This window comes from Gambusia affinis, linkage group LG21 (genome assembly GCF_019740435.1).
Source record: "Gambusia affinis linkage group LG21, SWU_Gaff_1.0, whole genome shotgun sequence".
NCBI classification, from domain to species: domain Eukaryota; kingdom Metazoa; phylum Chordata; class Actinopteri; order Cyprinodontiformes; family Poeciliidae; genus Gambusia; species Gambusia affinis.
The window spans coordinates 13,195,009-13,216,796 of NC_057888.1; the positions used below are offsets into that span (position 1 = coordinate 13,195,009).

Here is a 21,788-nt window from a genome sequence, read left to right on the forward strand (position 1 = left end):
CAGCCTTACTACAACTTTCCTTCCAAAAGAATTACCACAATGTGTCCATCCATTCGCTGCTAATCAATTTCACCTGACTGGTTAGCGAGTCATTAAAAAGTGTCGTAAAAACTTGTACGAAGGTTGAAAATAAGAAATTCTTCTAGTGTGAAAACATACAGCTGTACTTTCACACAATGCCAATCAAAAAGGTCACCTTAAAGTAGCAATTGTTGCTACATGTAAGGGTCATAAGGCTATTTACAAACGTTTTGTAAATGTTAATATTACTATTTTTGGTTTAATTGGCTCTCTTGGCCTTAATTCGAGAGTGGCCAAGCAATTTTTTTTTTTTACTGGTAATAAAAAAAAGTGAATTCTTTCGTATTTTCTTTTTTTGGACAGTTTTGTTGTTGAAATTCACCTCTAATATAACCACATCAGAATAAAAAAAAAAAAGCAGTGACTTTTTTAATTCATAAAAGTGTGGAGTTTTGGAATTTTATTGCTAATTGAGTGTAAATGTAGAAGAATTGGAGGATTTTGTATTAAAAAACCCCCAAAACATTGTGTGACTTTCCTCAGATGAGAAGGGCGATGCCTGCGGTCTGGCCAAGTCTCGCTCCAGACGAGAGAAGCGGGAGAAGGTGGGCAGGAAGTCTGCGCTGGAGCAGCTCAAGAAGGCCAAAAAGGGGGAAAAGATCAAATACGAGGTGATAAAGACGATATGTATCTGTTTTGCCTGTGAAGATTCTTTATGTAATTCATAAAACCAGTGGCAGGTTGAGACAATTTTTTTTACATTGTACAGTAAGCAACAATTACTTCTAAGTCGGTGTTCTTATCACAGAGTGATTTATTTGAAGTGTTTTGTTACTTTTGATTTTGGTATTTATTAGGTGTAGGTATGAACTTGGTCTTGGTTTGTTACAGGTACATGTGGCCTTTAAATAAGCTGCATTGTTTGGTCCGGGGTCTCTCATTTTATCCCCTGACATTACTCAAAAGACTCTTCTCAAGGCTTAGGTCAGATCAACTTGCTGGTCCCAGGTCTGTGTGGTGTTTTCTAAAGATCCGACTCCTGCTGGAGTCCACATTTTGTGAATTGTCTCCCAAACTCTTTAACAGGCTTTCCTTCATAATCCACTCAAGCCTGCGGCTTTCAATGTTGCGTGTATACTTTTTTTCTTTTTTGTTATGCTGTTTTTCTTCCACTCAACTTACCTTCATAGTGCTCGCCATTCAAGAAACTTTCTGCTGTGTTTCTCTTCAGTTTGTGTTTAGCTGGTGTTTGCCTTTTGCAGGTGGAGGAGATCACCAGTGTGTATGAAGAGGTGGACGAGCAGCAGTACTCGAAAATGGTGCGAGAGAGGCAGGAGGACGACTGGATTATTGACGATGGTGAGATCTGGTTTTGAGAAACCGCTGCAGAACACAGGCTGATGGCGGGCTCTTTACTCAAAGAAACGCCTTCCTTCTTTCAGACGGCACAGGATATGTTGAAGACGGGCGAGAGATCTTCGACGATGATTTAGACGACGATGTTGTAGAAAGCAAAGGTAACAAGCTGAAAATCCTTTGGAAGAATTGAAAAATACAGACATTGTGTGCTTAAGTATTTGGTTTGTGCTTACAGGAAAAGGGGGCGCAAAAGGGGGCGAGTCAAAGAAAACCCTGAAGAAATCTTCTGTAGCGAAGCCTAACACTATTAAGAGTCTCTTCATGAACAGCAATGTTAAGAGGCCTGCAGAGGTCGGTGTTTATGAGAACCTTTGACAAGATATTCTCTACACTCACTGGATGCTTAATGTTTTTGTCACATATGCTGTAGATGGTTTGTCAGAGATTAGATGATGTTCTTACATTTTTCTCTTGTTTTGGAATTTTTTTATTTTTTTTTTACAGAAAGATGTAGATCTGTCCAAAGATGACTTGTTAGGAGATATTTTACAAGATCTACACAATGAGGTTTGTATGAGTGGAGAATTAAACCAAACATTCTCCCACTGTTGGGAATAACAAATAGTTCCTGCTGCCTTTAACCTCTCTAATATCTGATTCATCTGCGGTTCCAGAAACCTTCAGCTCTCACTCCTCCACCTTTGGTTACCCTGAAGAAAAAGAAGCCAGTGGGATCAAGCATGAACCCCTTTTCCATCAAACCTCATGTGCCAAAGGTGAAGCCATCATATCCTGACCTACATGTAGTTTTATTGCTTTTTATGTGGAGGTTTTGCAAGAATCTGTCAGTGCAAACATCACAATTGAATAATTATGCAAACACCCTGATGTAGCAGGAGAAGCCCTCATCTGCGGGATTAAAAGCCAAGGTGATCCGACCTCCGCCTCCAGACCCCTCTCCCCAACCTTCAGCCCGTCCTCCACCTGCAACAACTGAGGTTCTTCCAGAAAAACATGAAGCAGAGCTGGAGGAGCCAAACGAAGAGAGAGGTTAGATGGAATGTCAGGAGCTTTCACACTCTTGAACTCCTTCTCAATAAAAAAAACAAAAAACAATCTTGATGTTGCCATCTGTTACAGAGGACGACAGTCTGGCTTTTGAGGGGGTCGATTTTGATGAGCCAATGGAGGTTGAGCATGAGGAGAAGAAGGCTGTAGCTAAAGACGAAGCCAAACTTGAACCTGAAGGCGGGTTGACAGCGATGGAAGTTAAAGTGGAGCACAAAGCTGAACGTCAGGATCCAGTTCTGCTGTGAGTTTGACTGCAGCTTTGCTGCACTTAGAAGTTAGATGTTTTTCTCTAAGGATCAAGTTCATTCTCAGGTCAGTTCTGGTTTATCAGTGTCTGGTTAATCTTTACACTTGGGTAAGATGTAAAGATCAGATTGGTTTTTTTTGTTTTTTTTTCAACTGCCTGGTCATCGATCAAAACCAATCGAGCTAAAAATTGACTGGCTCTGAAATCATACAATAGATTCTCTGTGTATTGTACTTAAGATATTTCTGACATACAGTCCTATTCAATAAATGATTTCAGTAACTAAATTCACTTAGAGGAGAACCATATAAAGATGAATTACACACAAACTGATGTTTTCCAGCTTTTGTTTTGGTTAATTATGATGATTTTTTCCAGTAAATAAAATATAACATTTAAAGTCTGAATACATCAGATCAATAAGAAAAAAAAAAACAGAAATGTGGACTTAATAAAAAGAGCATAATACCCGTTTAAAGGTTATTTTCAATAGGTACTTTTAATCTGACAAACAAATCTCATCAAGATGCATATCTAGAATCAGTATTAGGAAGAACATGTGAAATGTATGTATTTAGAAGATATTTATAATTTTTCTTGTTTTTAGGCCCAACAGAGTTGGAAGCTCTTGGGGACAGGAGGCGGCAGGTGGAGTCAGTGAAGCTCCAGTGGAGGTGCAGGTCGACTCCAGCAAGCTCCCTCTAGTGGAAGGCCCAGATGGGGAACAGGTCTTCCGATTCTATTGGTTGGATGCTTTTGAAGACCCCTACAACCAACCAGGTGAGATATTTAGCCATTTTTTTTTTATCAAAATAAACAAAATGTTTTTTGTTTTTTTTTTTAGAAGAAGTATTGTTGAGATTTTATAACTTGATGTTAAATTGCAGGCGTGGTGTATCTGTTCGGGAAAGTGTGGATCGAGTCGGCGCAGTCTCACGTCAGCTGCTGCGTTACTGTGAAGAACATTGACAGAACAATGTACCTTCTTCCTCGGGAATTCGTAAGTGTCACGCACGCAGTGAAAACTGCAATTGACTTATTCCTGACAAAAACTGCTTATATCTGAATTGTTTTTATTGCAACACCAAAAAAAAAACAACAACCAGAAAACAAATCCGAAGACCGGAGAAGTGTCAGACCAACCAGTGGGGATGATGGACGTTTACCAGGAGTTCAACGAGCTTTCGGAGAAGTTCAAGATTATGAAGTTCAAATCTAAGGTCGGTATCAGTTACAGCTTGATTATTTATTTATTTATTTTTTTAGAAAACTGGCATCCATGCCTATATTTTGCTTCTGACTTTGCAGAAAGTGGAGAAGAGCTATGCTTTTGAAATTCCTGACGTGCCCAGTCAGTGCGACTACTTGGAAGTGAGATATTCTGTAAGGAGACACACATGAGCAAAACGTCCTAAAATCCATCCCAGGCTGATGCTGGTTTATTAGCATCATTTTATTTTTACAGGCAGAGTTTCCTGCTTTGCCATCTGACCTTAAAGGGACGACATTTTCCCATGTTTTTGGAACAAACACCTCCAGCTTGGAGCACTTCCTTCTCAGTAGGAAGATTAAAGGCCCCTGCTGGTTGGACATCAAGACACCACGTAAGAATGATGCCGTTAATATCACTTAATTCTTTGATCCATGCATCTAAACAATTCTCTCTGCAGCTCTAACTTCTCCCCCTTGTCTTTGTTAGAGCTGATGAACCAACCGGTCAGCTGGTGTAAGGTGGAGGCTCTCGCTGTGAGGAGTGACTTGGTTTCTGTGATTAAAGACCTGCCGCTTCCACCCTTAACCATAATGTCCATAAGCCTCAAGACGGTTCAGAACCCCAAGACGCATCACAATGAGGTACGTATTTACAAGATAAAACTTGAATTGAGTTGTATGTTTTTGGGAAATAGGGATACGATTTTATGATTAAAGAGATATTATAAATCTGGGAAATTCTCTGCCGTTGTAAAGTCAGAAGTTTGCTAGAACAAAATCTGACATTTTTTTGTGATATGTGGGAGATGTTCTGACACCAGAGCCCAGATGTACCACTTCCACTTTGAAAATAGCCAGAAATGCGTCTATAAATTCACCATGTATCATTATCACATTTGACTTGTTTGACTTTATAATCACATTAAGTGGCTTTCATGCAAATTTACAATTTGTTAGATAGTATCGTATTTTGATATTGTAAATGTATGTCTTTGAATTATATATATTCTTTTGGTAAATATGTGAAATTCTCAAGAAATATCTAAATATTTGGGTGGAAGTTTTCTTCTCTATGGCCAAATATATTTTTTCTTTTACCTAGAATTGCCTTTATACTCTGCTGTGGAAAACACTTCTATATGCTATATATATATATATTTTTAAAAGGTTTAATCATGTTTTTCACAATGCAACATTCGTTTTTCTGCAGATCGTGTCTCTTGTTGCGCTCATCCACTACAGCTTCCATATGGATAAAGCTCCTCCTCAGCCTCCCTATCAAACTCATTTCTGTGGTAAGTGTTAAACATTGTCTGCTGTTGGTATTTTGTTGTTATTCACTTGGTAAAAGCAGTGAATTTAAATAGCATTTTTGTAATCAAAGTGACCACTCCAATCACTCACATAGCCACACTCACAAACCAACATTCATAAATGGACACTCAGGTCGTTCGGCTACTTGGGGTTTAGTGCCTTGCCGAAGGCTGTTGTGATCCCACAAGTTTTTGGATTGCAATATTTTCCTCATTGAGCCACAGTCACCTGTAATGAATGAAGTTGACAAATTGTAATGAAATGCAATAAAAACCTTGGATGAGATTTAAAACAAACTGATTGCAACAATGTTTCTCCTCAGTGATCAGTAAACCATCTGACTGCATCTTTCCTTACGACTTCAAAGATGCTGTCAAGAAGAAGGTGAGTGACCACGCATGGACAGACCCTAGCTTTAGCAGCACTGCTTCTGTTTATTTTAATTATTAATGGACAATACTTACCAATATAAATACCTTTGAAAGATTTTCTTGTATTGTGTGGCCATAATTTGAATCATCACTTGAAGCTGCTGCTCATATTTAAGCCATTTTTTAAAATCCTCCTCCTGTTATTTAAGACACACTAACATTTAAATGCAAGGCTCATTTCTCAGTTGCAGCAGTACAAATGATAATAGACTGACCAACTGACCTCAATCTGTTTTTAGAAAGTGAAGGTGGAGATGGCAACGTCAGAGCGGACCTTGCTCGGCTGCTTCCTGGCCAAGATGCACAAAATTGACCCTGATGTGTTGGTGGTGAGCAACAGACAGTCGTACAAGCAAATACTAAAAATCCACATTAATTTGAGCTGGAGGCATTTAAGGTGGTCCGTCTGGTTGGGATCTGAAAGTACGATCTGTTTCCTGATCAGTGAATGCACTACATACATACTTCCGAGACACTTTGATGAGAAGAAAGCCTTTTCAGTATCAGGTAGATTTTATTCTCGTAAAGAAGTAAGGAAAATATTAAAAAAAAATTTTTTTTTTTTGTTATTCAGACACATCTGTTCAACAATAAAATTCAGAATTTGACTGGATGTCTTTTATTTCAGAAGAAACCTTTTCGTTCTGCTTAAAAATAATTTTTGAATTTTAACAAAACTGGATAAAATCAGTTGGCGGGTCAGACTTGCGGTCTACAAACATCTCACTAGTGTGAGTCACAAATTGGACAGCTAATAGATTCTTTCAGAGATTTTGTTCTTCCGCCTAATTATACGTCACTGCTACCTGGACGTTTCTATTGTTCAGCTAAACAGCAGAGTTTAGCGAAACCAGTATTCAGCGACCCTTTGAATCGTCACCTGCTTTTGCCTGCAGGGTCATGATATTTTCGGCTTTGATCTGGAAGTTCTCCTGCAGAGGATCAATGTGTGCAAGGTCCCCCACTGGTCTAAGATTGGACGCCTCAGGAGGGCAAATATGCCCAGATTGGGGGTAAGAAAACAGAATTAGAAGCAGAATTATGTTTTCGTAGTAGGTTTGTAAATAAAAAAAAATCTTCCATTTTGTGTTTTCTCTGCTATGTTGTATTCCTGACTTTTCCAGGGCCGTGGAGCGTTTGCTGAGAAGAGTGCAACGTGTGGCCGTCTGGTGTGTGACGTGGAGATCTCGGCCAAAGAGCTGATTCGTTGTAAAAGTTATCATCTGACGGAGCTCGCAGGTCAGGTGCTGAAGGTGGAGCGGGCCACAGTTCCTCAGGAAAGCATCAGAAATCTCTACAGGTGAATTTCAAAGCTCATGGCTAACCCAAAGCGAGCTACTACCGTATTAGAAAGGAGTGAGGGAAATGAAGCTGTTTATTGTACAATGTGCCTCTTTTTGCCTCAGCGACTCTCCTCACCTGCTGTACCTGCTGGAGTTGACATGGACTGATGCAAAGCTGATCCTCCAGCTCATGTGTGAGCTTAATGTGCTGCCCCTTGCCCTGCAGATCACCAGCATCGCCGGCAATGTCCTGGTAACAATCAGCAATTCACCCTTATGCCTTTTCAAAACTCACTGTTTCTTTTGTTTTCCTAAACTATAAATTTCTGTCTGTCTCTTTGGTGTTAATTATGATCAGTAGCATTTTTAAATCATCGTTCTAAATAAAAGTTTGACCTGAAGGCTCACCCAAATAATCTGCAGAGTCAGATTTGCTAGAACAAAATCTGACATTTTTTTTGTGATATGTGGGAGATGTTCTGAGAAACATCTCCCACATTGAGAAAGGCAGTCAGTTTCAGTGATTTTGGACGTGAGGAATAATGATATAAAGTTAATATTTTAGACACGAGTCTTGCCTAAAAACATATCCAGCTATTGTCTGGCTTTGTACTGTTTACTTTGTCCTAATTCTAATCTCTCGTGCTTCTAACTCTGAGTTTCTCTCTGTGGCCTCTCTGCAGTCTCGCACACTAATGGGTGGTCGCTCTGAGAGGAACGAGTTCCTGCTGCTTCATGCCTTCCACGACAAAAACTTTATTGTCCCTGACAAACCGTCCTTTAAAAAGGCCCATCTGGACACTGTAAGTGCTCACAGAACTGCACAAAAATGTACTTTTACATTTTTTAAGCAAGTTTTTTTTTTCCCCCCTTGATGGCATTGATTCAGGTTGAGGGAGAGGACGATGTAGATGCAGGAAAGGGTAAGAGGAAGAAGAAGGCAGCCTACGCAGGAGGTCTGGTGCTGGATCCGAAAGTCGGTAAGTGTTTCCCAAAAATGTTGATTAGCTTTGAATTGAGTCCGTTTTCTGACCGCATCTCATTTGTCCACTCAGGTTTCTATGATAAGTTTGTGCTGCTGCTCGACTTCAACAGCTTGTACCCTTCAATCATCCAAGAGTTCAACATTTGCTTCACCACTGTACAAAGGCAGGCTCAGAACTCCCACAAAAAGACTGATGTGAGTGAAATTCACTCGCCTCCAGATGAATTACAACTGATATACTTCGTCAGGCAGATTAATGAGTCCCAACCTTTGTACACACTACGTAACAGGATGATGAGCCAGAGGAGATTCCTGAGATTCCAGATTCCAACCTGGAAATGGGAATCCTGCCCAAGGAAATCAGAAAACTGGTTGAACGGCGTAGACATGTTAAGCAGCTCATGAAACAACAAGACATCAATCCAGATCTCTACATGCAGGTATAATATGTGCTCACATGCACAAGTCCTTGTTAAACATAAGCATTTAATCAGTGTGTGCTTTGTCTACATTATAACTTAGCAATATGTGGCAAAAGTAGTGACTGTTTTTAAATTCATTCTCTCAAATTCCTTTAAATTTTCTTCGTCTTTTATTTCTTGAACAGTTTGGCATTTCCAGTGCCTCTCTGGAGTATTCTCTTTCTTGAATTAAATACTTACTTTTTGTCATGTTACAACCACAAAATGAGTGAATTTCATCTGGATTTTATGTGACAAACCAGCCTAAGGCAGTGCATAATAACGAAGCAGAGAGAAAAGGAGGCGTAGTTAGCCAAATACTTGACAAATAAAAATCCGATAGTGATCCTTAGTTTTTACAGTACATTCTTCCTTCTTACCTACTACGACTAAATAAAAATGTTGAAAACCTGAAATAATTTTTTTTCTTTTCACTTTACAATTATGTTCTACTTTGTATTGGCCATTATTTAATATAACAATCCCCTTTAGCTTGTGGTTGTAACATAATAAAACATAAATACGTTAACTTGGTGAAACTTGAACACGGCAGCATCATTTCTTGCTGAGAACAAATGTAAAAAATGTAAGTTTTTCTTAATGATTGAAATAATAGATAGGTGTGGGTTTCTAAACTGTTTTCTGTTCCTTTCCCCTCAGTACGACATCCGTCAGAAGGCCTTGAAGCTGACTGCCAACAGCATGTATGGCTGTCTTGGATTCAGCTACAGCCGCTTCTATGCTAAACCACTTGCTGCTCTGGTCACACACAAGGGAAGAGAGGTAAACTGAGCTGCTTCTCTGCAAATAAATGTTTAATTTCCTGCGTGACAATTAATATTCAGGTCCTTCAAATCTGCTACAATTACAATATTCATAGGAATTTGAACTGGAGCTGCAGAACATGTCAAAAAGCAAATTATCATCACCAAGTTTAATATTTATAATATCAAACAAATGTAAAATGGCAATAGCCAATACACTTTCAGGTAATTCTGCTTTCCAATAACATTTGGCCACAAAAGAAAGACTTTGACTGTTTTTATGCTCTCAACTTATACAAACTGCAGAAGATTAGAACAGACATGGAAAGTGGAGGCAACTCTGTGGTGATGAAAGTGAAAATGTGGGTTCATTGTTGAAATTACCATTGTGAAATGCAGAAATGATGTTTTTCTAAAATCATGAAGCTCCAAATGAAAAATGAGATGCATGGTTTTTGATCTATCATCCCTTTCCTTAGCCAGACAATCTATCCTGCCTTCCTCCCTCTCTTGCCTCTTCTCCAGATCAATAAAATAAAGTTTAGATAGGTGAATTGAATGACCTTGCTGGAAGCACTATGATTTTCATCCACAAGATGTCACTGTGAAGCCATAGTCCACATTTTCACCAATTTAAAAAAAAAATATTCCTTTGGTTTATGAACTTTTATGTGTGGCCTATTTTACCTCATACTTGGTATTATTTTCCTTGAGGAGTTTTTCTGTGTCCTCCTCACCTTTGACTCTTCTGTTTTAAATGTAAAAATTTCTCCCCTTCCATTCAGCCAGATCCCAGCTCATGTTTTTAGTGTCTCTGTTTTTTTTTTGTTTTTTTTTCAAATCTGTCACCTTTCCAGGGGTAAAATGCCAGTAGATGTGATAGGAAATGTTCACGTTCCTCATTTAAGGGCTGACAGACGTGCACATCCAATAAATTTATCCAAAGCAGCGTGTGTTCCGCATGACACAAACGACTAAAGCTGGCATTGTAACTGAACACCACACACACACACACACACACACTCACTCCCATCATGTCAGTGATGGTACTCATGTTCATTTAATGAGCTCTAACGGTACAAGTCCTCAATGGAAGCATCAGGCTTTGCCTCGGGGGACTCCTTCATTAAGATCCCCTTACACACTCATTGTGCTGTCTGACGGAGGGCAGGACACCAACTCGCCGTGCGTGTTTGTTATTTTGTCAGTCCATTTGTGCCTCCAGTCACGCTTGATGTACATCTGACAGAGCTACAGTGTTAAAATTGTGTGTTTGATTCGCCGGTGCAGGTGGGAGTTTCTCTGCCTGCGCACTTACAGCCGCTGTCTGTCACCAGCCAGAGGTGAACGGATTAATTACATTTACCCTCCTGCCTGCTTTGCTTCATCTTGGTTGCATCAACAGTCTTTGACGATAAGTGGGCTATTTTTCCACTTTCCTTTGAATGAAAATATGGCCTCCTCCCACAGGAGTTGTCTTAAACAGTTTTGAGTTGTATTTAGTTTAGACAGTCTTGCAGGGAGCGCTTATCTAAAACTGTCAGTAATCTCTAAGACTTGATGCTTTAGTGAGGTCAAAACCTAGATTGAGTGAATAGCGATTGGATTTAAAAAAAAAAGTATGTTTTTGTTAAAAAGTAGATCTCATCTCTTTCTAAGTCTTAGCTTTACCATAAAATAAATTTGGTCACATTTACGGAGATTTGCATAACTATTGGCAACTTTTTCTGATTTTGTCACCACAAAATAAATTTGTATTTCATTGGCATTTTTAGTGATAGATCAACACAAATTAACACATAACTGTTAAATGGGAGGGTTTCAAAAATGTTCAGAACAAAAAGTCTGGAAAGCATGAATTTATGAATTCAGCCTCACGTACTTTACACTTTATAGAGGAACCTTACTTATCAATTAGATGTTTTTTAAAATTTTTTATTATTGTGTTGTTACCCAACTTGAATATCTAAAGTCTGTTGTGGTGGATCGAACACAGCTCCCTGAGATGTTCAGAACTTGGCAATAAAAACATTGTTTTATAACATAACTCCACTTAAAACTTAACTTTATCCTTGACTGGTCTGGTATGTTCCTTGGTTTCAATGATGCTGGTTATTTGCCCATGTTCTCTAACAAACTTTTGGAGTCCCAGAAAAGATAATTTAATACTTAAATACAGACAGACTCTAGAAATTAGCACATTTCTGAAACCACCTAGTGACACTGGATTTTATTTAGGGGTGTCTGATTAAAGACAACTGAATACTAATGCGTGCTGCACTTTCTAGCTACGTATTTCTTTAAAACATTCAGGCAATTTGGCGACATCCTTGTTCTCCTCAACTATGCACAGCTTTGTGTTGGTCTAACCCATAAAATCCCAGCGAAACACATCAAAGTTTGTGTTTTTAATAAGGCAAATCTCAAAGTTCAAGGGGTGTGTATACTTTTGCAGGGCGCCGTATATTTTTGGTCGGGGTTACCTCTGATGTTTCCTTAAGTTACCTTGTGTGCTGAGGGGACAGTAAATATAAGTGGACCGTGGTCTAGGGGGGGCTACTGCATTAGTGCATCACATACAGTGAGGAGTGATGTGACACATTGCAGAGCTGAGCATCAAAAGGTCATCAGTAACATCTAAAACCCTCTGTGGGCTCAGTATTTAAAATGCGCCTCGGTTTGCTGATGTAGCGGGAGATCCTGCTTCACCCAGTCTTGGTGTTTTGTTTACTTTGTATCTATGATTCTGCGTGCAGCTCTATTTATGTTGCATGTTGAGACACAACACAGGGACTCCCGCTTTTATTACAAGATGACCCGATTGTGATGGACCTTTTCCTTTTGTAAAAGTTAAAACAGTTAGAGAAACTAGGTAGAGCTCCCCCTAGCTACAGATTTACACAGTAAATAGTGAAGCTTGGCTGAATTTCTGCGGTGGCCTGAAGTTAATAAAACATCATGCGAGTGGTTCTCAGTAGTTTCCATCTGCAGTGAGCCAGAAAAGCCAGCTGGCATTTATACATTTATAGCTGCGTTTCTAGTGTATTTGTGGGTATTGCCATTTGCACTCCTGCCCCCTTTTTAATCATCACATTTGCACTCCACTTTCATCTCATGATTTAGGAGGCTTTTTATTTTTATAATTGTAACATGTACACTGATCACCACTTTGTCCGCCGTGTAAATCCCGCCCCTCCCACCGCTCTCATCTGCTTGGACGGGTGTCCCTGGTGAATGTGCATGTGTTCTGCGTATTTATTGATTGGTCCGGCTCTCATCTTTCTCTCACTCTCGTTTTAAACCGAGGCCTCGGCAGAGCGGGACGGGCCGGGAGCCACTGCGGTTTCTCGGACCCCCGGTGGGTTTCAGATGTGGGAGGCTTATAGAGAGTTGACAGACTTTTGGCCGAAGCTCCTCAAATTAGCTTACTTAAGAGTAACGAAAGCCCCCCACTTATCCCCTTCTCTGAGTCTGACTGTAGAAATGTGCACAGACGCACACATGTCACCCTCCGTGTACTACTGGCCGAACTCTGCCCTTTGTCGGAGGACCATTTGTTGTGGGCCTACTCTGTCCCGGAATGTGTGGGTATTAAAAGGGGGACTTGATGGGTATTAAGAGGAAGGTGAAGGTTTAGGATTACACGGCTGAGGGTCCTCTACAGATTGATGTCCCCCTCAGCCCCTCTGTGATATTTTGAGTTCTTTTGTATGTTGGCCAGAGAACAGTTGAATGCAGAGAGGAACAGATGTATGTAACTCAGATATCTCCCACACATGTGGGTTATGACTGATCAATGTATTTATCCCACGAGACAGACTTATTGTCCGCTGACTGCTGGCTATTAGACCTCTGTAATCACCAGATGGTTTACTCTTGAGTTTTAATTTACAATAAGGCTTAAATGTACTTTCTTGGAGATTTGTGGTAAACGGACACAAATTAGCGCATAATTGGTTAATTGTCGATTGTTTTCAGTATTTGTAAGCCAGTCACAATAAGCAATTAATCACATGATAAATTAAAATGAGCTAAATAATTTTCATTATTATGATTAATATTTTGTAGGACAAATTTATCTATGATTTCCATTGTGTGTTTTTATTTCTGTTTTTAAATGGTTTTTGATTGTTAGGTTTTATTTTGAATATTTAAAATATCTTCCAGGTCCAATTAAGTGTTCTTTACAAATTTGGAGTTTATTGGTATTTGATAGTGGACTTGCAGCATTACTATGCCATTATCAATATGTTACTTCAAAATGGACTCAAAACAACAGCATTATTGTTTGTCGCAATAATGACGCATTTGTGTCCAACCTTCTTTATTTTGGGCCCCCAAAATAAATGCCTACTTAGGAGTCACCTAATTAGTCAAGAGCACAATGATTTATTTTGCTTTCCATAAATCTGACAAAAGAGAAAAGAAAACAGTTTTTGAAATGGACAATAGGAATTAGGGCATACTGAAAAAACTTGTTTAAATGGGAATATTTTTCAAGAGCAGTATTTGTGTGTGTGGTGCTATGAATGCTATGCAATTACAGACATACAGTAATCTAAAAATAGGTAATGTTTTTTTTTTTATTATTATCGATAGTGTCGTAAACCGCTAACCCCAAAAGACTTGATGTAAAAATGTTTAAGGTACATGAATAGTGTCAGGACACTGTAGCTGTAGAAAAAAAGCAACTTAACTCTGGATAATTGTTATAGATAATTTATCTAAAACAGCTTAACTTCTTGTCATTTTCTCTGAAACAGGACACAAAGTGTTTTTTTTGTTTTGTACTTTGAGCAGAGTTGTTAGTCCATCCATGTGTTTATGTCCCCTGATGCTTGTGGAAGCTGCTGATTGTTGTGGATTGCAGATTGCTTTGACCTTTGTCCCCTTTTGCCAGCAAATCTGACAACCATTAGCAGGTGTTTGTGTGTCTCAGGACAGTGGATGACTCCTGAAAGCCATTCTGCTGTAATTGAGTTTGTGTCCTTGTGTTTAAAAACAGCCTGACAGGAGCTCGTTGCTGACATTATAGGAAGGCATGCAAAGGGAAGACTAGAAGAAGCGGGCTGGTGTAACAGAGCCCCGGCGGCGGGAGAGGTCAGAGTTTGGTTTAGGTTAAACCTCTGTCCGTACATGTGTGCAAATAGCTGTAATGAAGGCTAAGTAAATATTGTTGCCCCAGGCGTCCATCGTTCAGACTCTCCATCATCTGTCTTGTCTCGAGAGTGACAAACCATTTCCCAGAATTAGATCCAGGAATATTTAAACTCGCGCTATCGCGTCTCATTTTCGACGCCGTCTTTTAGACTTTGCGACTTAGCGACATTGCACCCGGTTCTTTCATTCAGAGTTTCGGTTGTGACTGCTAGCTCAGAGTCACAGGAATCATTTTTACATTTCTGTGAATTAGATTTAAGCGTATAAGCCCGGTCACGCTGGTATTCATGAGTCTGGATCTGGACCTGAATGCTTGTGTGTGTCTCTGGCGGCCGTGATGTTTCCATGATCCCATGGTCCTCCCCCTTAAAGAGCTGGCTTTGCTCCTGATAGAGCTGGACTTAACAAATAGTCACATGGGAGCAGCAGCGATTCTATTTTGGCCACGTTAGCTCGACTGTGAGAGGCTAACGGTGGAAGGGCTGAGTTCAGCATTTAAACAGTGACATTAGTAACACCTACTAATGAGGCCATGTGAGTCGACGCTAATGGCTGGGATTACAATTGATAAAAGATTGATCCAGCATCTCCCATCTTTCTCAGGATGACATATAGAGCTGTAAATGAATAAATAATTAGTAAATGGTTTTAACTTACTAAGCCGTAACATACTTGGTAATTTTATTTCTACTGGGGCATCAATCTGGAAGTGAAAAAGCTGGTTGTAGGTGTGGTATCTGCTCAAAAAGGCTGCCTACAGATAATTGTTTGACCTTAATAAGAGTGACGGGTGATGTTGCTCTCATACCAGCATGTTAATGTTTGTGTTGTTGGAACAAACAACCAAGTTTTACCTTTATTTTAAGCAAGGGAACATTGTAGAAACTTTCCTCCTGCCAGCAGGTGTTTGGGAAGGGACAGTGATGCTTTACTGTTGGAAAAAACTCTGGGGTCTCCAAGACTCTCTGGCACTTGAATTAACCTTAAACTTGTTCTTTTATTTCTGATGTAGTCATTTAAGTATAAGGATCGGATAGTAATTGTGTTCCAGTCTGATACTGTAACGAAATTAAAGACACTTGTTCAATATTCCTACTAGAAGTGTTAATGTCCTTGATGAAAGCTGAAAAAATAACATAAAAACAGGTTTATTTAGCACATGTTCATTTTGTGTTTCAGACACAAAATAGTTTTTTCACTTAAATTGGATCAAGTTGTTGGCATAGAAATGTGAAGGCTGTGTAACATGTTCTTTAGGATCACTTTCTGGTTTCACCTGTCTTACAGTAGTTTTAAATGTCCAGATTTAGTTACTTGTCCGCCATTATGGCTCATGTGAGCCACTGAAAGGGAAGGGACGGACTGGGTCAGAGTGGCTTCTATCAATTTTAATTGAAGGACCTCAGAGTCTGCATAATTATAGTCAGGAGGCCAAAAACAGTTTACAGTAATTGAGTTTCGTCAGGAACTAAACATAAATCTTGTAAATTATTTATCTTGTATTATAAACCCACTAATACATACATAATCAATTTCCTAACATTCTTGTATATTCTGTATAATCTGTGCATATAGCTCCCATATTTATATTTATATTTAGTCTTGTACACCTGTAAATAAATATTTATATCCTGTATAGCACTTCTGGATAGATGCAAACTACATTTCGTTGTTTGTACTTGTGACAGTGCAATGACAACAAAGTTCTATTCTATAATGACCAATGCCTGAAATGTAAAGATAAATAAAGAATCCCACACAGAGCCTATAAAAGTTATTTTGGGACTTATTTGGCTGTGTCAGAACCAGTGTAGTGCAATGCCACAAGACTTCCGCTGTACCATTGGAAGTGACACGTATTAATTGAGCGAACAACAGGAGGATTGTTGGCGTTGTCGGCTTATTTTCAGTCAAAGCCGGTTGTTGTGATCTCAGGCGGTTGTATTAAATCAGAGGCAGCTTTACAGCCGATTGACCTTCCAAGCAGCAGACATGAGAACACAAATATAGTATCTGCAAGGACAGGTGTGCATGTTCGTGTGTGTGTGTGTTTGCTTGCGCACATGTGTGATTTGCGATCAGACATTATCACATGCAAAAGAAATAAGGATTTTTACCTTCAAACAGAGAAAGAAAAAAAAAATGCACCTTAAAATCCTACAAATCCTCCTTCCACTTTTGTAAGTGAGCTTGTGTTGGTGAATGAGTGTTTAAAACCATGGCCTCGTCCGCGCATACTCCGGCTTTGTGTGTGTTGCCAAACCACCCTCCACCCGGCTCTGACAGTGCCGTGTTCCCCCCACAGGTGCTATTTCAGTCGGCCGACTGTCATCCCAAAATGCTTTTCAGCTGAGTGCTTTTCAAAACAGTCGTCAGTAGTTAAGGCTCTTTTTACAAGGGCCCTCTGCCCCGCTGAAGTTCAAAAAGCCGCTTGTGATCTGCTGATTAGCAGAAAGGTGTATGGTGTATATAAATACCTGCAGATCTCCTTCCTTTTTTTCTTTCTTTCGACTAGCATGCTCAGTTGTCTGCTTCGGTTTCATCTGCTTTACTCAGGCCAGCTAGGGCCACTTTTCCAGTCACATTACTGCAGGGAAAACCAAATAGCGTATTAATACAGATAAGCATGAAGAGAATTCAAACGAATAATATGATGAGAGACAAATCTTGAAGATAAGTCTGTCGGAAATCTGAGTTTCAGGAGAGACTGAGGAAAAAGGCAGCTATCACAACATGGCTGAAGCACTCGTCAATTAGCACGGCAGGGTGTAATAACTTGCAGCTAATGGATATAGCTCATGAGTAGGCACCCAGGTGCACATGCACACACACAAAAATTATTGTAAAAGCACTAAATGAAACTGGAATGGCTGGCTGTGAAAAGTCAAGGTAGACTGTGGGAAAGTGCAGCACTTAGAGAGAAATATTCGGACAGGTGTTAGAAATATGGAAGGCATTTTTTTAAGGGGCTTTTGTTAACACATCAAGCCTTTAAATCCATTGCATCTAAAAAAATCTTGATTTGGAGTTTGTTTGTTTTTTTTGTCAGCTGGACAGAATTGAACTCTACTCCAGTAGATGCGTCTCCCGGTCATTTCTGCGGCACCTCTGAGTGTCACAGTCTGCTGTTGCACCACTTAACCAAACTATGTCTTCTGGTGCCTTGACGCCTGCATCCCTCCAGTCTCAAGGTAGATTTGTTGGGTGCATTATGTTTTAAAAATGGGCTGCACAAAGGAAAAAATGTCACTTGTACGCTGAAATATAGCAGTAATAAAAGAACACTTCACAGCACTCACGTTTGAAATGTCGGATCCAAACTTAGTGCTTCTGAAAGGGAAAGAAAAAAACCAGCTTGTGGTTGCCATGTTTTTTATGTTATGCAAGTTTTTTAACTTTATTAGGTCTGCAATGAAACTGTCTCTTGTTGTAATTTAGCAGTTTGTTTTTTACATTTGTATATGTTACTTGTTGGAGATCAAGTGAACATTTGATGTAATTGGATAATCCATGTTGCATTAAAGATAATTAAGGCAACCATGTTTGTGAAATGTCGAACTTGCTTGACGTATAGCATAAGTAATAAAGGCATTATGCTTACATTGAATAAAAATGTCTTCCCTTTCCGTTGTCTTCACGATCAGAATAAGCAGGAACAGTGACTACAACTGGGGGGAAAAAACGGTTCACAAGCCTGGATCGTTCAGTGAGCCGCACAATTACTGTCCTGTCTAATTACCGTTTATTAACACCAACAAGCTGAGAGGCTGAACTCTCAGCTTAGAAAACCCAGCGATGTACGGCTCACATGACGTGAAGGCTTTATGAGATGTTGAACATTTTCTGTTAACTATTTACTCTGGGGGGGGAAAAAGTTTCAATTTTGGAGAAGAATGGAAAATGAAAATGTGAGCAAAAAAGCGCAAACAAATCTGAGGAGAATCCTTATCCTACTATTCCTCTGTATATCTATTCACCTGCAGTATCTGCCTTTCTTCCTTTCTTTCTCATTTTCCTCTTTCTTTTTCTTTCCATTTCTTTTTCTTCCTTTCTGTCTCTTTCTTTCAGTGTAACTTCCATAAAAAAACATCTGTCACTAAATTAACTGAAAGTGAACTTTTAAATTTTAAACATTAAAAATATATTATGGGATTTAGCAGTGAAACATAAACAACATCACTGAAAGTATATCGTTTTAGCCCTATAGGTCCATGTAGATTGTTTGACATTAATTAAGCGGAACAGTGTTGGATATGTCTGCAACAGTTATAACAGGAATTCATATTTTGGTTCAGGTTTCTAAATCTAGTCACCTCCTTGAACATTAGATATCTGGTTAACATCAAGTAAAAGGAGAGCCCTCTTTAATGCTTTTTCAGTTGTTGGGGCCCAGTATGGTGGGAACGTCCGGTGGTGACGAGGGTACTCATCGGCTCGAAGACGTACACTCAGGAATTCTCCCAGCCCTCCCACCCCGGGGGAAATGTGTTTGCATTGGTTTCGTATAGTATGCGTGTGTCGGCATGTGTTTAAAGATGAGCGCTCATGCACCATCAGTCGCACACATGCCAGAGTCATGGTCAAACGACTTGTCTTTCACACAGTTCATTCCTTAAAGCCGTTCGTCCTGCTGGAACTGACAGCGTATGGAAAAGCAACCAAAAAGAGTCCGCTCATCAATTACATCGACGCATTCTCGCCACGCTCGCCTTCCCACGTCGCCTCACTTTGCTGTTGCTCAGTCTCGCTCCTCCGCATGTGTTCAACTCAGGGCTCCTTGCTCATCCTTTCCTCAAGTAAAACCTGAAAGACTAAATTTGAAACAGATTATTCAATAGTATAATTATATCTTCTACTTTGACCTCGCTTTATTATCACGTAGTTAAAGCCTTTTTCTGTGTTAAAACAAGTGGGCGTGGCTTCCATTGTTTTATTTGTAATTACTTAATATTTTGATTGCCGGTTTTCTCAACATTGTTTCAATTACAATATTGTCTGACAACTGTTGCAATGGTTCCTGTTAAATTTATGCAAGGCTGCAATTTTTTGTTTGGACCAAATTGTATTACTGTCAACCTGGAAACAGCCAGGATTGTAATATGGTTTTGGGAAGTGTTCCAAGTAGTCAGCCGTGCTACTTTTTATTACCAAATTGTTGAGCTTTTACTTAAAATGAGATAGTCATACTGATTTAAAATGACTAATTTATTATTTCTGTGTCCTTATTTGTAGCATTCCCATATTTGTAGAAGAACAGCATATTTATGATTCCCAGTCGGTATAAAAACCTGCCAGGTTTCAGAAAAATGAGGCCGTGATGAATCATGTTGAAACTTTTTCTACCCTCAGTATAATCTGTACCCTGTGCAACTGCAGTAAATAACAAACTGAAATGTTTTAACTTGGTGTCATGTCTAATAGGAGTTTGTAAACTCCCTCGATCCTTTAAAATACCTTTGATTAACCCTGGGTAAAATTCAGCTGGTGCAAATTTTGTTCTACTAACCTTCAAAACTCAGCGGTAGGGCTGCGCAAAATGAGGAAAACATGCATTTTTTGATATTTCTGTTGATTAATTTGTAATTTCCTGACTCGTCTGTCTCAGTTTTATCATCATCAATTCCCATGGTGCTTTAGTGACTCAGACACAAACCTATATCAGGTTTAGGAATTAAAAGCAGTAAGGGTCCCTCTTGTTGGCCAAGTATATTATTGGGACGCAGAGTGTGAATGCTTTGCACTTGAAATATATTAGCCTACCAATAACTGCATGAGAGAAGTGCTAATCAAGTACGATACGACATTTACTGACACTGTGATTCGATGTACTGTCCAACTCTCCTCTGCTGTTTCACTCCCAAAAAAAAATGTCCACCCTGTGTGCAGCCATGCTCCGACTCAGAAACGGGCAGAATCTCCAAACATCGTGCTCTCAAGTTTGAACCCTTGTCCGGGCGTTCCGGTGTCTTTTATATGCAATTTAAACCGCTCCCTGCTTGACGTTTGATTGCTGAGAGACAACACCGTCAAATGTTCTCGAGCCAGTAGAACCTCAGCAAGGAGTGTCACATAACCCCTTCTCATTAGTGTGCGTTATGTGTGGCGTTAAATTAGGTCACTTGGACAGCTTTTCCGAGAATTTTTGCACGTCGTAATATAAATCGTCGTGATTTGATGTGCTGCATTTTGGTTAGTGAGGACTGTGTTCCTCTTGGCCAGAGATTCACATTTTTGAACCTATAAATAAATAAATGTGGCACAAATTTGGCTTTCGATTTCTCTTTTATTGGCACTTGCAGACTCGACCTGGACTGGTAGATTTTTAAAGTTACTGAAATAAAATGTTGGGTAATTTTGATCAAATATACTGGTAGAAGTCTGTGCTGTGCTTAGACCAACATTTGGATGTGTGTGTGTGTGTTTTTGGTGAGACCTTGACCTTGACTGCAGCCCCTAATGTAGGAGGCTGTTCTGTGAATGACTCAAACTCCCCTCACTGTTTGGTGGTATGTAGCAGCCCATAAAGCATGCTTACATCCCACTCTGATTTCAGGGAGTGGAAGCCCGGCCCCGCCCCTTCCTCACACTCTGAAATAGCCACGTCCTTGTCCCCACACGGATCATAGTGTGAGTCGAAGTGTTGTATATATGCGGCCGCGGTTGATTGAGGAGCAGATTGCTGGTGACAGGTCACACTGCGTTCCGTCGCTTTGACCCCCCCCCAGATTATCGACCCAACAACCTCTCTCCCCTTCCTTCCTTGGAGCCCCCACCTGTTAGGATCGCTCTGCAGCTCAGAGCCTTCCTCACTCTCGTACACACATTGGACGACCTGCGTTAACAGAATTCTCTTATTTCTGACACTCGCCCTGCTGGTTATAAAGGCCATTACAAGTCTTCAAGGTGTGTGCATGTGTGTGTGGGTTGAAAAGATGCCTGTCACAGCACTCTCTCGTAATTGCCCTCTTAGCCAATTATCCCCCATTTAAAAGCAAGTCACCTGCTCTGCTCCCTGTGTCCACATGAATGCAAGTGCACAGGCTCACACACACTCAGCCAATAACATAGAAGCTTAATATTTAATCATTGTTTGTCTCTGAGTGATTTGTTTGTTTACTGAGCTTGTGTATGAGCTGTATAGTTGTGTGAGTTTGGTTGTTATTCATGCTGTTGTCTTTTCTTTCCCTTAGATTCTGATGCACACTAAAGACATGGTTCAGAGGGTAAGTTGTAAACATATTCTTCCCTTGAACTAGAAGTTTGTTTAATTTCATTTCTTTGTTGCTGCTGTCCTTTTTTGCTTGTCCTTACTGTTGGGATTGTCATTTCTTTGGCTCTGTCCACCACCCCTGTGTCTTTACAGTTGGATTAGTTTTTTTTTTCTTAGTTACGTGTGTTTTGTGAGTAAAATCACTCCAATTATTCACATCAGTTATTCATATCAAGCACATATTGCAGAAAAAAGTCAAAATGCCCATGT

The 21,788-nt window shown here is 39.8% G+C and overlaps 1 protein-coding gene across 2 annotated transcripts in view; it reads left to right on the top strand.

The window, feature by feature from the left end:
- Window positions 1–21,788, top strand: part of pola1 (polymerase (DNA directed), alpha 1) — a 54,984-nt gene that overhangs the window by 491 nt on the left and 32,705 nt on the right. Inside the window, exons 2-27 of one of the 2 annotated variants that reach the window (XM_044103910.1) lie at window positions 565–692; window positions 1,284–1,380; window positions 1,464–1,538; window positions 1,616–1,731; window positions 1,885–1,947; window positions 2,055–2,156; window positions 2,274–2,430; window positions 2,521–2,692; window positions 3,306–3,478; window positions 3,586–3,698; window positions 3,805–3,918; window positions 4,007–4,081; window positions 4,164–4,302; window positions 4,398–4,552; window positions 5,121–5,205; window positions 5,547–5,608; window positions 5,895–5,984; window positions 6,552–6,668; window positions 6,780–6,955; window positions 7,062–7,191; window positions 7,622–7,741; window positions 7,828–7,918; window positions 7,994–8,118; window positions 8,214–8,363; window positions 9,045–9,167; window positions 21,499–21,531. In XM_044103910.1, the coding sequence (XP_043959845.1) occupies window positions 565–692; window positions 1,284–1,380; window positions 1,464–1,538; window positions 1,616–1,731; window positions 1,885–1,947; window positions 2,055–2,156; window positions 2,274–2,430; window positions 2,521–2,692; window positions 3,306–3,478; window positions 3,586–3,698; window positions 3,805–3,918; window positions 4,007–4,081; window positions 4,164–4,302; window positions 4,398–4,552; window positions 5,121–5,205; window positions 5,547–5,608; window positions 5,895–5,984; window positions 6,552–6,668; window positions 6,780–6,955; window positions 7,062–7,191; window positions 7,622–7,741; window positions 7,828–7,918; window positions 7,994–8,118; window positions 8,214–8,363; window positions 9,045–9,167; window positions 21,499–21,531 (2,981 nt within the window). The remainder of the gene's footprint in view (window positions 1–564; window positions 693–1,283; window positions 1,381–1,463; window positions 1,539–1,615; window positions 1,732–1,884; window positions 1,948–2,054; window positions 2,157–2,273; window positions 2,431–2,520; window positions 2,693–3,305; window positions 3,479–3,585; window positions 3,699–3,804; window positions 3,919–4,006; window positions 4,082–4,163; window positions 4,303–4,397; window positions 4,553–5,120; window positions 5,206–5,546; window positions 5,609–5,894; window positions 5,985–6,551; window positions 6,669–6,779; window positions 6,956–7,061; window positions 7,192–7,621; window positions 7,742–7,827; window positions 7,919–7,993; window positions 8,119–8,213; window positions 8,364–9,044; window positions 9,168–21,498; window positions 21,532–21,788) is intronic. The other variant, XM_044103911.1, reaches the window with a different exon arrangement.